Source organism: Meriones unguiculatus, chromosome 4 (genome assembly GCF_030254825.1).
Source record: "Meriones unguiculatus strain TT.TT164.6M chromosome 4, Bangor_MerUng_6.1, whole genome shotgun sequence".
NCBI classification, from domain to species: domain Eukaryota; kingdom Metazoa; phylum Chordata; class Mammalia; order Rodentia; family Muridae; genus Meriones; species Meriones unguiculatus.
In genome coordinates, this window is record NC_083352.1 from 98,521,067 (window position 1) to 98,536,603 (window position 15,537).

General features: G+C 53.0%; 2 protein-coding genes across 4 annotated transcripts in view; one reads left to right on the plus strand and one right to left on the minus strand.

The window, feature by feature from the left end:
• Sez6l (seizure related 6 homolog like) overlaps positions 1 to 15,537 on the plus strand; it is a 152,889-nt gene that overhangs the window by 106,229 nt on the left and 31,123 nt on the right. For all 3 annotated transcript variants that reach the window (XM_060382605.1, XM_060382604.1, XM_060382606.1), the window contains exons 8-9: positions 891 to 1,085; positions 2,410 to 2,548. In XM_060382605.1, coding sequence (XP_060238588.1) covers positions 891 to 1,085; positions 2,410 to 2,548 — 334 coding nt within the window. The remainder of the gene's footprint in view (positions 1 to 890; positions 1,086 to 2,409; positions 2,549 to 15,537) is intronic.
• On the minus strand, positions 11,907 to 14,144 carry LOC110553999 (coiled-coil domain-containing protein 121-like). The gene has a single exon (XM_021646320.2). It carries the CDS (start codon positions 13,853 to 13,855, stop codon positions 12,515 to 12,517), a length of 1,341 nt encoding a protein of 446 aa, XP_021501995.1. The 5' UTR covers positions 13,856 to 14,144; the 3' UTR covers positions 11,907 to 12,514.

The following is a 15,537-nucleotide window of genomic DNA, read 5'->3' on the forward strand; positions in this document are numbered from 1 at the left end:
CCTCATTCATGCAGCCCTGGAAACCAAACCTGAGGCCTCCTGCATGCTGGCTAGGCAAGCGTTCTGCTAACGGAGCCATATGAACAGCCGCTGCTTCTCTCTTTTGTTTTGGCTTTTTGAGGGACGGTGTCTCTAATACTCCAGGCTGGCCTTGACTGTATAGTTCCCTGGTGAGGGTATCACAGGTGTGTGCCACCACACCAGGCTTCTGTGTGTGCTTCCTGGGTGACTCTCACCACACAGAGATGCGCAGCTGCTGTCCTCACTCACATGAGAGAGTCAAGGCGGAAGAAGCTAGGGAGCCTTGAAGCCTCACTTACAGTGTGGCTGAGATGGCGGCCAGCCTGCCTCGGAGCCCTTGCCACCGCTCTGTTCCCCCGAGATATGCCCCTGGGTGTCCAGCCTCCTTCAAGAACAGCCCGGAGTTCTCCTGCCCAATCATGTTGTTTGGTGTACCCTAGGGACTTTCCTGGAAGTGGGCAGTGCCAGTGAGGGACAGACATTGTACATCCAATGGCGGGACCCAGAGCACTGGCCTAGAAAGAAGTGAAAACACTGCATCTCTTTGGGGCTGGAGGCAGAAGGTTTTATCTGCATTCCACATGAGAAAATGAGGCCCCAGAGTCCAGGTGCCTGGCCGAGGTTAGTAGCACCCTTCGGTCCTGAGGCAGGCTCCTCCTCAGAAGCCCAGGCTGTCCTGAAAAATACTGTGTAGCCCAGGCTGGCCTTGAACAGTGGCCTGCCTGTCTTAGCCCCTTTAGAGCTAGGATTACAGACATGAGCCTCCATGCCTAGCTCTTTAGAGTGCCTTTTCTTTAAGCTATTTCTAAGCAGTAAAGGGTGTCTCCTCCCTCATCTGTCCATAACCCCTCTCTGTGTCCCCACCTCAGCCTTTGAAAAAGGTCATTGCTATGAACCCTACATCCAAAATGGGAACTTCACCACGTCAGACCCCACCTATAACATCGGCACCATTGTGGAGTTCACCTGTGACCCCGGCCACTCTCTGGAGCAGGGCCCAGCCGTCATTGAGTGTGTCAATGTGCGTGACCCATACTGGAACGACACGGAGCCTCTGTGCAGAGGTGAGCCACCACCTCCCCCAAGGCCAGAGTGCCCAGAGCCTCCACCCTACTGCACAGAACCAGGCCCCAGCCTGGACAGTGTAGCCACATTACCCACTGGTTTTAGGATGAGGCCCTTTCCAGACAAACGGTCTTCTGGGTCTGGTTGCTGCTAGTTCTCGGGGGAACCAGAAAATGGTGTTCCTTCCTGAAGGCCCAGGACCCTCAGAGCACAGCTGCTGTGACAGGGGAGCCCTGCCCGGGTGTCAGCTCCTAGGGGCCCACCCTGCCTCACATTCCACTGCAGTGCACACCCCAATCAACGGCACACGGCAACCCTGGTCTCCTGAGTGGTCCCCACTGCTGATCATAACCGGGCCCTACTGACAATACAGCCACACCCAGTAGACACCAGCCCACTGATGAGGAGGAATCAGACACAGTGGGGCGGGGGGAGACAGTCCCAAGAGCATGCTGGGGTCACTGGGACAGGCAGGGTGTGCTCAGGGCCTGGAAAATGTTGGCTGTGACCACCTTCACTTCCACTGGCTCCCCATTTCCTGCATCCGAGGCCACTGAGCCCCGTCATGGGGAGGAAGGAAGGGTGTCCTCAAGCCTGGCAACCATCTGGCAGCTGGCGTGAAGTCATTGCCTTGCTCTGGTGAGGGATTGGCCACTGAATTAAATGTGCTACATTAACAGAGCAGAATTTATTGAGGCTTCAGCCTCTGCCATACTGAGGACTTTCCAAGGCAGTAAACAGTAGAATTGAAAGAGCAGCCGCTGCGCCTCTGCCACTGGTCCAGGCTAAATCCTTCAGAGACTGGACTGCCACCTGAGCACTCACTGGGGACAGACAAGGCACAGCAAGCTGGCATGGCGACTTCAGTCAAGCTCCATCCTAAGCCAGTGGGCTGGCAAGGACATTTCCCGAGCACACAAGGAAGGAAGCCGGTGCTCTGAGACCATACACACCTTATCCAGAGCTAGTGAGAGCTGTGAGCTGTCCTCAGTGGGGAAGACACTGCCAGAGCTGCCGATGAGGCCAGCAGCATTTCTCAACACACACTCACACACGTGCACAAGCATACACACACACACGCACACTCATGTAAATGTACACACACGCACACACAGGCAGGTGTGCCCATACATACACACAGCACTTGTACACACACGGGTTGCCCCTAATGCCACTCCATATGGGCACATGGTTGTATTGCACAGGAACGCACAGATGCCAACTTTGCCCCCCAAAACTCCCAACCGTTGTGCTGCGTTGGCTCCCTCATGGTGGTGTCTTCTTGTCTGTCCGCCTGCCTGTCTGCCTGTCTGTCCCTTACAGCCATGTGCGGCGGGGAGCTCTCGGCCGTGGCTGGGGTGGTGCTGTCGCCAAACTGGCCGGAGCCCTATGCAGAAGGCGAGGACTGCGTGTGGAAGATCCATGTTGGAGAGGAGAAGCGGATCTTCTTGGACATTCAGTTGTGAGTGTCTGAGGCGCCCTTCTCCAGGGCACAGCGGCGGGCTGGTGGGGAGAGCTGGCCTCGGCTTTACCGTTTCGGCCAGGATTAACTGAGTATCTAGTACATGCCGGGCGGCTGCAGGGCCCTGGGGTTGCCATGGCAATACAACCGGCAGCAATTCATGCTGCTAAAGATGGTAATGTTTGGGGTGGGGCAGGGGGGACAGACAGTCACACGTGTGACTTCAGTTAGCATCGTAAGGGAGGGTCGTGGCTGCTGGGGATTCACTCGACTTCAAGGAGGAGGGGAAGGAAGGCTTCCCTCTGTAGCAAAGCTCAAACTAAAGATGTGCAAAGGGCCTTTTCTGTTTCTCTCACTGTCTGTTTATGTATGCTGTGAGTGGAGGCTGGGGCGTGCATGTCACAGCGTGTGTGCGTGCGGCGACTTGTCGGAGCCCATTCTCTCCCTCTATCTGTGGGTCCCAGGAATGAACCTGGGCTTGTCGGGCTTGGCATCACGTGCTTTTACACACCGAGCCACCTTGCCAGCCCCCAGTCTTTGAAGGACCAGATGGCCAGTGTGGATGGGAGTGAAGGGGGCTGTGCCATGCCCCCCCTCCACACCATAGTACACTTTGTTTCTCCTTATCTGCCTTCCGCAGCCAGCAAGGAGGTCCCTGCCAGTCCCCGTCTTGTCTTAGCCACCTTGGACTACACTAGGTGACTTAGAAAGTAACAAATGAAAATGTTTAGCAGATGGGAGCAGCTGCTATAGCTATTTCCCACACTCCCTGGGCATCCAGAACACCACCCCCACCTCCAGGTCCCCAGGAGGAAACTCTGAGCCCAGAGTGAAGGCGCTGGCTCTGGATGCTTGTATCTGAGGTCATCACCCTGTCTGGAGGGCAGCCTCCAGGGACTTCAGGAGGGAGGCAGTTCAGGCTCCACAGGCTGAGAGAGCCACAGCCTCCAGTGGCCTCCCAGCCACCTCCTCCCTCTGCCCTCTGTGCGATGTGGACAGGGACAGATGGTGCTGTCTGGAGAAAAAGTCTTTCTGGCAGACCCATGTGAGGAGAAGCGGCCAGAAGCAGAAGTCCAAGGGCTCTGAAAGCAGCAGATGGGTCCCACGTGCCCGGTACCTATCTTTGTAGTGTAAATTCATTGTGTGGTGGGTTTTGTGGTGGTGTCTGTGGTGCCAGGTTCATCCCCACCCTGCCATGCCCCCCACTCTCTTTCAGTTCCCCTCAAAGGGTTTCCCTTACCTTTAAAAATAATTTAGATTTTGTATATGGGAGAAAAAATGTGGCATTTGTCTGAGTCTGGCTATTTTGCCTAACTTGATGGTTTCCAATTCTATTTTCGTGCAAATGGCATCATTTTATTTTTCTTTACGGCTGACTACGGCTCGCTGTGTAAACACACCACATTCTCTTTATCCACACATCTGTCCCAGACATCTAAGCTAGCCGTAGCGCTTGTGAATAGCAATAGGCCTGAATGTGTAAGCTCTCTGTGCAAGGCTGACTTGTGTCCTCTGGAGACTACGCAGAGAGCTACCTGGGATTCTACTCTTGGTTTCTGGAGGCCCCTGCACACCAGTTCCCAACACGGTTGTCCTCGTGTGACCCCCACCTGCAATGAAAAAGTATCCCTCTTCCCCACATTCGTATCAGCGTGTGCTGTCATTCATGTTCTTGGTAATAGCCATACTGGCTAGGGTGAAATGAGCTTCTAATTTGTCTGTCCTTTGCAACTAAGGACGTTGAACATTTTCTCATCTTTATTGGTGTGTGTTCACTTTGGGGAACTGTCTGTTTGGTTCATTTGCTCATTGATGTATGGAGTTATTGGGGGCTGTTTATTTGTCATGGTCTTTACAGACAGTCGCTAGCAATCCTTTGATGTGGCATTGGCAAAGATCCACCACTCTGACTGCCATCTCTGGTGGCTTCTGCTGGTGGCTTCTCTTGTTCTCAAATTCCATGCCGCCTCGTCTCTTGATTCTTGCTGCTTTCCACTGAGCTGTTGGACTTCCTCAGAGAGCGCTCCCCATGCCAGTATCTTGGGATATTTTCTTATATTTCCTCTAACAGTTCCAATTTTGGAGCTTAAAGTAAATTTTTTGATCCATGCTGATCAAATTTTTAGGGGGAAGAGAGACATAGATCTCTTTCTGTTATGTCACAAGTTTTTTCAGCACCATTTGTTGAAGATTCTGTCTTTTTTTTTTTTTTTTTTTATTCCCAGTGTCTGATTTGGGCACCTTTGTCAAAGATCAAGTAACTGTCACTGTTTATTTCTGGGTCCTCTGGCTATTCCTCAGGTGTGTGTGTGACTGGACTGTTAGGGTAAAGCTGTTCCCAGAGGCTGTCCTTGGCTTTCCTGCTCCAGCTGAGCCAAAAGCCCCACACATCCTGAACAGCTGATCTTCACAGGCCAGGAACGGAATTTTACCTCCTTTTCTTCCCAGCATTCTCTCTGGCTGCAGCTTCTTTTATTTTCATTGGGGGCCATGGGACATCAATGTCAGTGATTCCTGGAGGTGGAAATTGTACAGAGTGGCAAGAGTACTGAATGGCGGCCAGGCAGCTAGGGATCCTGGGTAAATCAGGGAGGGTGGCCAGGAGGAAGCATTCTCCAAGCAAGTGTGGAAAAGAAGAAAGCAAACACAGAGAGAGAGGCCCAGTGTTCCAGCTGCAAAGACACCATCCACACAAGCTGGAAGGGAAGGAGGGGTGGTCCAACTCATGAGGTCTACCTCATCTAGGGCCCAGGTCAAGTTAGTCAAAGAAAAGACCAGTAACGAAGGCCATCTCTGGGATTCTCTTAACTGAAGCTGCAGAGAGAAAACTCCAGAGTAGCGTGGGGGTTGAGAAGATGGCCCGTGGGGCTTGCCTCCCAATCGTGAAGACCTGAGTTTAGATCTCCTGCACACATGTAAAGGCCAGCTGGGCGTGGCAGCCCACCTGTGATCCCAGCACTAGGCAGAGAGAGACAGGGGGCCCTGAGGCGAGCTGACTAGCCAGTGAGAGACTGCTTCATATGTGGCCTGGAGAGCAGTTGAGGAAAACACCTGACATCAACCTCTGTCCTCCAGTGCACACATACGCATGTGCACACACGTGTTATTAAGTGCACGTGAACAGGCATGCGTGTGCACATATGTGCACATATGTACATGAGCTGTTGCTCTCTGAAGTTTGCTGTAGCTCCCTTTTGCTCTGTTGCGTTACAACCACACAACTGTACTCATGAGGACTTTGCCCCCCCCCCCCCGGAAGTTAGCAGGCAAAATCGATGAGCTCCGGCGGGAGGAGAAAAAATGGACTCCCAGGTTCTCCATTCTTGAAGGGGTCCCACCCATCTTCAAGCCCCACCCAGTGAGTTGTTGAGGACCCCTCCCCCCCGTTTTTGCTTATCTCCTCTCCTTAGGAAGCCTCCCAACTGTGCAGTTTTGCCGGCACCAAACCAGGCGCCTCCTCAGGCACCTCGGCCTGGCTGAGGGTACAGGGAAAATCGGAATCTTCTTTCATCCTTGATGCACACCAAACACTCAGTAAACCTTCACCCTGGCACCTGATCTGTTTTATTTCTGCTTCCGAGCCCGGGCATGACAAAGAAACTCAAATCATTAGATCAGAGTCCTTCCCCACAACCAGGCTATGGCAGCAGCACCAGGCGGGGCATCACTGAGGACAGGGGGCCTCTCTTCTTGTTATTTGGGCAGCTGAAGCAAATGTTGGCACCCCAGCTCCCACCTCCCAGTGTTTTAGGTCTACGGGTCCCCCGTGCAAATGTTAGAGGGGAGATGTGAAACTCCCAGCCCGGCAGGGCCAGGAATGATGCAGGCAGGCAAGGAGGAACGTTGGTGTGGCTTCACAGAGGAAGAGACCTAGGGATGGGAGGTCCTCCACTGGCTCCTGCAGGTCTCCAGTCTGAGCCCCATATAGAAGAAAGTTACCTTATCAAGAGGCTGGAGAGGCAGCTCAGTGGGGAATGTGCCTGCTGCACAGCAGTGAGGCTCTGAGTTCAAGACCCCAGCACTTACAGAAAGTCACTGTTCTGCAGCATTCTTCTGTAATCCCTGTGATCCTACTGCAGGATCTGAGAGGCACAGACAGTGACACGGGACTCACCACCTTCTGGACTCCTCCAGTTGTCGCCTCTCTGCCTCTGCCCTCTGCAGCACACACAGCTTGTCTTCTAGGCTCAGGCTGCCTCCACCTCGCCATTGTTGCTGTCCTTGGCAGTTGCCCCATGGTACTGGAGTTTCCAAAAAACGCTGAGATCTTCTGCTGCAGCTGCGCTGCACTTTTACCAATGGCCTCTCCTGAGCTCTCTTCCAGAACTCCAGCCCTGCCTCACAGAGCCTAGTCTCAGCTGCTCCCCATGACCCCTTCATGCCTTCAAAACCAGTACCACCTGGGTGACTGTTACACTACCAAAGTCAGCTGCCGGTGTGAGGTGCAACCTTGGCCGCCTCTGGAGCGCAGCTTCTGGGTGCCGACCCTGAGGAGACACTTCCCGGAAAACTTCACCTCAGTGATGCTGGTCTCTTGTTAATCACCCCTGATTCTTCAACTCCAGCTGACCAGCATCCATTCTCCCAGCAAAGCAAAGGTTTCACCTTAGTAGTTCTGGTCTCTTGTTAATCGAAACTGATTCTTCAACTCCAATTGACCAGAACCACGGATTCTTCACACCAATGGCCCAGTATGGTCTTTGCCTCCCTCTGACACTGCGAAAGCCAGACCTCCGTCTCTGCACTGCTCTGAGCAGTCTTATCTCCCAAACTCCTACGGAACAGCTCACTGAGCTCTCAACACTCAATGGCTTTTCTAGTCCAAAGTCACAAAGTCCTTCCACAATCCTCCCTCAAAGCATTGTGGTCAGGTTTGTCACAGCAATCCCAGGTACTGGCCTGGTGCCAGATTGTCTTTTGCTGTGATGAAACACCATGACCTGAGCAACTTAGGGAGAAAAGGGCTTATTTGGCTCACCCTTCCGTATCATTCACTGTTCATCGTTGAAGGCGGTCAGGGTAGGAATTCAAGCAGGGAAGGAACCTGGAGGCAGGAGCTGATGCAGAGGCCATGGAGGACTACTATTCACTGGCTTGCTCAGACACGGCTTGCTCAGCCTGCTTTTGTAAAGAATCTAGGCCAAGCAACCCAGGAGTGGCCCCACCCACAAGGGGCCGGGGACAGACAACACTAGCTCGTGTCAAGTTGACATAACACTACCCGACACAAGTCATAAGAGCACCATAGGTACTGGGCCAGCGGGCACCTGTGTGACCTGGGAGTTAAGAACATGGCTGCATGTTGCCCGTGTCCAGAGAACTTGAGTGAGGCCATAATCAAACATGGCAGGATCTGTGGCGTGGCCGATGCTCGCTGCTCTCATCTGGGTCTGCAGTGAGAGAGAGTAACAGGTAGAGCGGAGTGACATTTGGAGGTGTTGGAAGGATTGGGCCTGTCAGGAAGCACCTGTCCCACCTAGGGTAACAGGAACGGCACTGGAAGGGAAAGGCCCACCGCAAAGGCTCCAGACTGTGAGCATGTGAATGCTTTCTTTAAAAAAGCCTAAGAATGCCCTGAAGAGACTCCTTGCAGTGAAGGGGACCCTGGAGGCTTGTGCCAACATTCCTGACAGCCACTGAAGCCCAGCCACATAAAGCGGGAGCAGAGTCTCTGCAAAGACGGCCCAAGAGGCCAGTGCGTGAAACTACAAAGATGAAGCCATGATGGAGACAGCAGGATACAAGAAAGTGCTGGGATCACGGGTCGTCTACCTGGGAGAGCGGCTGGCACAAAGCCAGAATGAGAGAGGCTACAGGTGGTGGAACTGGGGGGAGGGGATAGCCAAGCCCCTTGGAGCCCAGTTTATTTCCTCATAATGCCTGACAAGCTGAAGGGTGTGGTGTTTCCCTAGCTACGTCTCTGCCTTGCTCTGGTCTGACCTTTTGCTGCTCGGCCCTCATTCCTGCCGTTTGCAATGAGAACGTTCACTCTGCCATCATATGCTAGACATATGGAATTTGCTAGTGCACAGATAAGGGATTGTTAAAAGACCCTGGGGACTTTTGAAGTTGGGGTTAGTGCACTGTAGAGCATGAGATGGCCAAGGGCCTGTATATGGGCTTCGGGGATGGGATGTGGTGTGACTGTGAGATGGCCCCCACAGAGGCACGTGTTTGGCTACCTAGTTCCCAACCACCGGTGCTATTTTGGAAGGTTGTGGAACCCTTAGGACACAGAGCCTACCTGGAGAAAGTTGGTCACGGGCAGGAGTGGGAGGGTCCGTGAGAGTTTACAGTCAGCCCCACTTCCTGTCTTCACTCTGCTTCCTGAGCGCAGCCTCCGCGTAGCCAGACGATTCACTCTTCCACTGCCGGGCTTCCTGGTCAAGATGCGCTGTGTCCCTTCTTGACCCGGGAGCCGAAAACACGCACCCAGACTCCCTTGAGCAGCTTCGTGTCTGAATGTGGTCACAGCAACTAACTCATTGTGGAAGCCCAGGGACAGATCTGGGACCCTGAAGGGTCCACAGCTGTGGATGTTTGAGAAAGCAGGAAGTGGCCAACACCCAGCTCTGGCCCTCACTGGAGAATGGTCTAAGCGAGTGGGCTATACTGTGTGGATTGCTTTTTATTGTTTTCACAGCCCTGTTCTACTACCAGCTGCTTTTTTAGTGCCCTGAAGCTGCATAAATGGGTTTGCCTCCCCCCCACTGAAATCAGCAGTTTGAAGGATGAATCACATGTATATAATTCATATTTAAATAAGTGCATAAGCTCCGGCATTTTTTCCATATGTTTGCCTGCCTAAATCAGCTTGCAAACGCCTCTTGGGACAACCTTTCAAGGGCAGGATGTCTGAGCCAGGGCCCAACACTTGTCTGAAAGGGATAATTTAGGAAGACAGGGCAAGTTGGCTCATCACTTCTGCCTGTGCAGTGTGAAAAGGCAAGCTCCAGTGGCACAGTCACAAACCTCATCTGCCGCCTTCTCCCCAGACCAGGCTGGACTCCAGGCCAGGCCCTGCCCACCTCCCCTCCACACAAGAATCCCCACCTTACTTTCTTCCTTATCTTTCAGAATGCTTCTAGAAAACACTTCCAAAAGCACAGCACAGATGGCTTAATTGCCAAAATAGGGACCCCCAGACTAACAAATTCCACGTGGGTTCTATTAGGTCTCTTAACAGCAATACATGAAACCAAGTTAGCATCGAGGAATATAAATATATGAAGTTAAAGAAACAAATAGCACAGGGCGTCCCCAGAGCACAGACGCCACTTTCTTAGGCAGGAAGGCCACACATCTGACTAGAGGACATCACGTCTGTGGGAATTCATGGTCCACTGAGAGCAGTGAGACCTGTCCTTCTGATGTCTCTCAAGCTGTTTGATCCCATTTTCTGATACAGGACTGAGCCAGACACACTTCTTGGAGAGTTGAACCTGTGACTTTCTCAGAGAATGGTGTAAACTGCTAGTTAAGAGCCCAGGTTCAGCCCCGAGGTGGTAGCGCACTCCCAGCATTTGGGAGACAGAGGCAGGCAGATCTCTGGGTTAGAGACCAGCCTGGTCTACAGAGTGAGTTCCAGGACAGCCAAGGCTACACAGGAAAGCCCTAGGGTCTGATCTCCTATGGCCTGGACAGGTGACTTCTCATTGAGCCTCAGTTTCCCTGTCTGCAATGTGGAAACAATCCTCCAAAGTGGGAAGCATTGCAAATGCCTGCCTGTCACAGGAAGCATCGTTTCCCTGAAGCTAGGTGGAGTACCGAGAATTGTTTGCAGCTGTCCAGTAGGGCTGCTATGGTGAAAGTCCTGAGAAGGAGTGGGGAGAGTGTGAGGAATGGGTTGTAGTTGTGCCTGGGGCAAGGCCAAGTTGAATATTTGATGCATTCAGTGGGCAGGGTGCCTGGCATATCACTTAGCCAGTAACTTTCAGGTCCAAGAAAAAAATGGGAATGCAGCAACAGAAACCCTGAGGAAATGGAACAATCAGTGCATAAGCATGCTTCCCCTGGGCTTTTATGGGACCAGGTGATAGGGACCCATTTCATTGCTAAAGCAGGTGAAAAAAAAATCCAGTCACAGTTAGGGTCCTGTCTTAGTCAGGGTTACTATTTGCTATGACAAAAAAACCATGACCAAAAACAAGTAGGAGAGGACAGGGTTTGTGTGGCTTAGACTTCCACATTATAATCCATCACTGAAGGAAACTAGGACAGGAGCTCAAGCAGGGCATCAACCTGGAGGCAGGGGCTGATGCAGGGGCCATGGAGGGTGCTGCCCACTGACACACATTTTCTTTCCTGCCCAGTCTGGGGCTGGAAACGTCCACACAGGGACAGACTCAGCACACACAGCAGTAAACGCTGCATCCCTATGATGGATCCCTATGAGTGGAGATGACACAGGGGGAAATTGCCCACCAGCTTCAAACACAAGGCCGTGGCCACCTACTGGACCTCCCGTCCTCTAGCAGATGCCCTACGCCCATCCAGACGGACAGCCAACACTGAAACTTAAGTTCTTCACCCTCGCACCCCTGCCTCCCACCTTCCTTCCCAGGGCCTGGGCCCTCTGACCCTTCCCTTCGTGTTTTATTTTAAATAGCCATAACTAGGCTTTTGGGTTGGGTTGTTTCAGGCTCGTAGGTCATGTGACCCCAGTACCTCACCTAGCACTTGTCTCAGAACCTCATGAAGACTTAGCCCAGTGTGGTGGCTGTAGGGAGATCTCAATCTGTCCTCCTCACGTCTATCAGTTTGCTCCACACCACCCCAAGCCAGTCTCCTAAAAGCAGCTGTGTATGTCTCGGGATGAAGGTCCTGTCCTGAACCCTAAACGTCTCCAAGTAGCCCCCCCCCAGAGTTCTACTGTGGTGACCTTGTGGGGTTGCCCCCTTTCCCTGCACAGAGTAGGTACTCAATAATAAGCATGAGAGAGCCAGGTAGAGGACCAAGCACCACAGTCATCAGGCATCAGCTGCTCCTGGGAGTGCTGGGGGAGCCTCAGGTGAACAGGTAAAGGCTAGACAGTCCTGCCTGACATGGACATGGTGAGGCCACAGCTCCAGGCAGAGGCAGGGTTCGGGCCGGCCTCCCTCAATTACCCCTCAGCCATCTACGGGTAGGAGCCATGTCTTAAGGGTGCAAGCAGCTTTCATTTTAAGTCCCCCACGGTTATCTGTCCTACAAAAAAGGAAGGAACTGTATGCTTGGGTAATGATAAACAGACTTTTATTTTGAATAATCACACTTAGGCTTTGTTTTTCAATAACATTGCTAAAGAACAAAACATTTCACATGCAAGTTAAATCTGTAAGTCAAAGGGTACATGCAGCAATTCATTTCCAGCACAGTTTTATATAAGATCATCTCATAGCTAAGTAAAGGTTAAAATTCTACAGTGTAATACTGAGGCTTTGGGCCTGGAGCAATGCCCAGGACGCAGAGAGCTGGTTGTATTTTGTCACACAGGAGCACATGGCCCAAACATGGGGCCTCACTCCACATCACGACCCACAGCTCTGCAAAGCAGTGCAGCCTCAGCCAGGCACAAATGCAAAGAAGGCAATTCCCCAAATAACAGCATGCACCCTCCTAAGTCTCAGAAGCTACTACTGTGAGATGGGGTGACTGTGTGGAAGGAGTTACAAAGTGCACCCTGTTGTCATGAAGTCCACTAGAGAAGAAATTGAGCACCAGAGTCTACACTGCAACAGGGAACATGAAGGAATAGAGTCTAAAGAGCAAAGCTTCCCGAAAGCTGTGAAACTTGCAGTTAGGGTAGTCCTTCGGGCTGCTGTGGGGGGGGGGGATGCAGTCCAGGTCAGGCCCCCTCTGCCCCTCTGAGAAGATCAGCCCTCCATTCCCTTGGCACTTCTGTCCTTGCATTGTCTGAAAGCATCTTTATTCTTTGTGTAGTGCTCCCAACTTCAGCTCCAGTCTGCTTCCTGGACAGGGCAGCCATTACTTTGGATTGGTTTTCAGCCTGGCACCCAGTAGACGGCTCTGTATTGGCTGAGGAGCAGCCTGTGGTTTAAGGGTGCGGCGCTCCAGCTGCTGCAAGCGCTGCCTCCCTCGGGCCAGGGCCTCCAAGTACCAGTGCTGCTCTTTCCACTGTTGCTTTCGCTGTTCTAGCTTTTCTCTTCTGGCCTCCAGCTTAGAGAAATCCTGATCCAGCTGATGGATCTGTGCCCACAGCCGCTTATTCTCAGCATGCATACCCTGGCAGAAGTCCTTCTGAGCCTGTTTGGCCATAGTCTCCAAGGCCTTGGCCTTCTTCCTCAGCTCCCTGGTAATGGCCTCACCCGACTCCAGCAGGTTCAGCTCCTCCACTTGCTCCTCCAAGGCGGCCCTATCCTTCAGGAACTTCAAGTGTTTCTCTCGATCCATGAAAGGAGTGTCAGCTACTATGCTGAATTCCTCATCCTCTAAGTCCTGGATATTTCTGTCCTGGCTCTGCTTTACCTGTTCAACAGGCCTCAGGGCCTTCAGCTTCTTCTTCAAGCTGGCATCCAGCTTCTTGCCCTCCATCAGCTGCTTCTCAAGGTTGGCCGTGCGTGAGTTGAAGCTTTTGAGCAGTTCTCGCCTCTTCTTCTCTATCTCCTGACTCTGACGGATGTAGTCTTTCCAGAGGGAGTCATAAGTCTTCTGGGTTTTCCGGTGTCTCTTCTTCAGGTATTCCAGGAAGGGCTTTTTTTCTGCCTCCTCCAATCTGTGTTCTTCTTGGAGCTCCCTGGCTTCCCTGAGCAGCACCGCTCTCTGGAACTTAATAGCCCCCTTCTCCTGCTCCAGCTGATTCATGACCACCAGGGTCTTCCTCCACACCTTCTTCTCCAGCGCTGTCATCGACTCTGGCTTCAAGTAGGTATTGAAAATGGTCATGTGTGGAGATTCTTCAGGGGGTTCTGGGAAATAGTCAGTCAGTTTGGGGGCCTCGTGGGGCTCACTGTGGCTACTCTCCTGACGTCTGAGGCTGATCCCCGAGGAGAAGGAGCAGGAGCAGGAGCAACTTTGGTCATAGGGCTTCCAGTCAGAACTGAGTACCAAGCCGGGTTGGTTCTCCCTCTGCGCCTCCTGGTCCTTGGGGGCTAGCTCTGGCCACCTTACCCTGAAGTCGCACATGGCGCTCTTCCTGGCCGGAGGAGGCCTGTACAGCCCTGTAAGGGGTGTCAGCAAGTGCTTCTCACCCTGCTGATCAGGGAGTACAGCAGGCACTGAACCCCTAGCCCCTTCTTTCTGGGCGAAGATGGTGGCACGCCTGCCAGTAGTCTCCCAGTTGTGGTAACCTTGACCTTGGGACCCCATAATCCCTTCACCTCCTGGGGACAGGGCGCTGTCCTTTATAGATCCCACTGGGGGGTGCTCAGCACCTTCTCCAGGCTACAGTAGTTCCAGCTGGCCATGCTCTGAGTCTCTCAGGCACCACTCTCCTGCATTGCCCCAGCTCTGACACGGCCTAAGGCCTTTGTCCAAGTCTTGGAACCTAATGGGTTCTCTGAACAATGAGGGCTCAGAATGTGGAATGCTCCGATAGTCTCTAATCCTTGGACTTGCTTACCGCCTGTAAGTGGATTTCAGGGAAGGAGGACCGGGCCTGTAGGAGGTGAGCTGGGTCTGTGGGCGGGGCCTGTAGAAGGGCGGGAGGAAGGACCGGCCAGGAGAGATGGGGGCGATCCTAGGAGGAGGAGAAATGGTGGGCAGGGCTTGTGGGAGGGAGGGGAGGAGCTGCAGACTGGGTAATGGTGGGCCTGGGTAGACTCTGGGCTCGGAGCTGTAGGCAACCTTGGAAGAAAACCTGCTGAGTCTTGGCACCTGTGGCAGGCAGCACCTGGGCTTTCTCAGCCCTGCCCAGGAGACCCTTTGCACCCGCGACCTACACTGCGCGGGCTGAGCAGGAGCCCTGGGAGGGAGGGAAGATGTCGAGGGCCTGGAGGCTCCAGGCTCCTGGCTTCGCTTCGCAATGTGGAGTTTGGGCGCAGTCTGGGTCTGTTCCTCTGGCTTAGGATGCCCTCGGTGGCCACTGGGTTGCCTGTGATGCTAGCGTCCTCCTGATGCAATGGCTGGTGTGCGAAGGGTGAGGCTTGCACGGCAAGCTACCTCAGTTTCCCTGGAAGAGAGAGCCGCCTCAGAATTGTATCCTGTGCAGCCACCTCAGTACCGAAGGTAGTTACAGTGTTGAGAAGGCCCGGAGTGTGGAGCGAAAGCTCTAGGGAAGGACGTGGAGGAAGACCTCCCACAAACAGAGAAGCTGCAGGAGCAGAGGCCCCAGCATGGCTACTGCCCTGGTGGGCTCTCCCTGCTGTGAAGGACAGCCGAGGAACTTCCTCAGGGAAGAAGGCACTTGGCTTGTGGCAGGGCAGTTTCAGTGCCTCCTGGCAAGGAGGCCCATGGGAGCAGCAGGAGCAGGGAGAGGTGTCACTGTGTCTGGAGCCTTGGGAGAGGCTTCTGGGATAGGACATGCAGAGTTGGTGCCCTTCTCTGTGTGCTGCCAGCGACCTCACATCTTGCCCCTCTCCCGGCTCTTGGGTCTAAGTTCAGCACTGCTGTGTGGCTGTGTTCAGACACAAACGAGGTGCCTGGGAAATGTGAAAAGGGGCGAAGGAAGAGTGAAGGACGAAGAAGAGAAGCAGTGGGGAAAGTAAGGACTCTTCAGGCACCTTTAATCCCAGCACTGGTCTAGCTGGGTCTTGAGGTAGCACTATTCCTAATTGTCTGAGAAAGCGCCAGATTGATTTCCAAAATGGTTGTACCAGTTTACATTCCCACCAGCAATGAAGGAGGCTTCCCCTTTCTCCACAACCTCTCCAGCATGTGTTGTCATTTGAGTGTTTCATTTTAGCCATTTTGATGGGTGTAAAGTGAAATTTCAGGGTCGTTTTGATTTGCATCTCTCTGATGGCTAAGGATGTCGAGCATCTCTTTAAGTGTTTCTCTGCCATTCTATATTCCTCTACAGAGAATTCTCTTTAGCTCCGTACCCCATTTTT

Excerpts from the sequence above, each read along its gene's own strand:
- LOC110553999 (XM_021646320.2), bottom strand. The coding sequence starts at position 13,855 with ATGGGGTCCCAAGGTCAAGGTTACCACAACTGGGAGACTACTGGCAGG.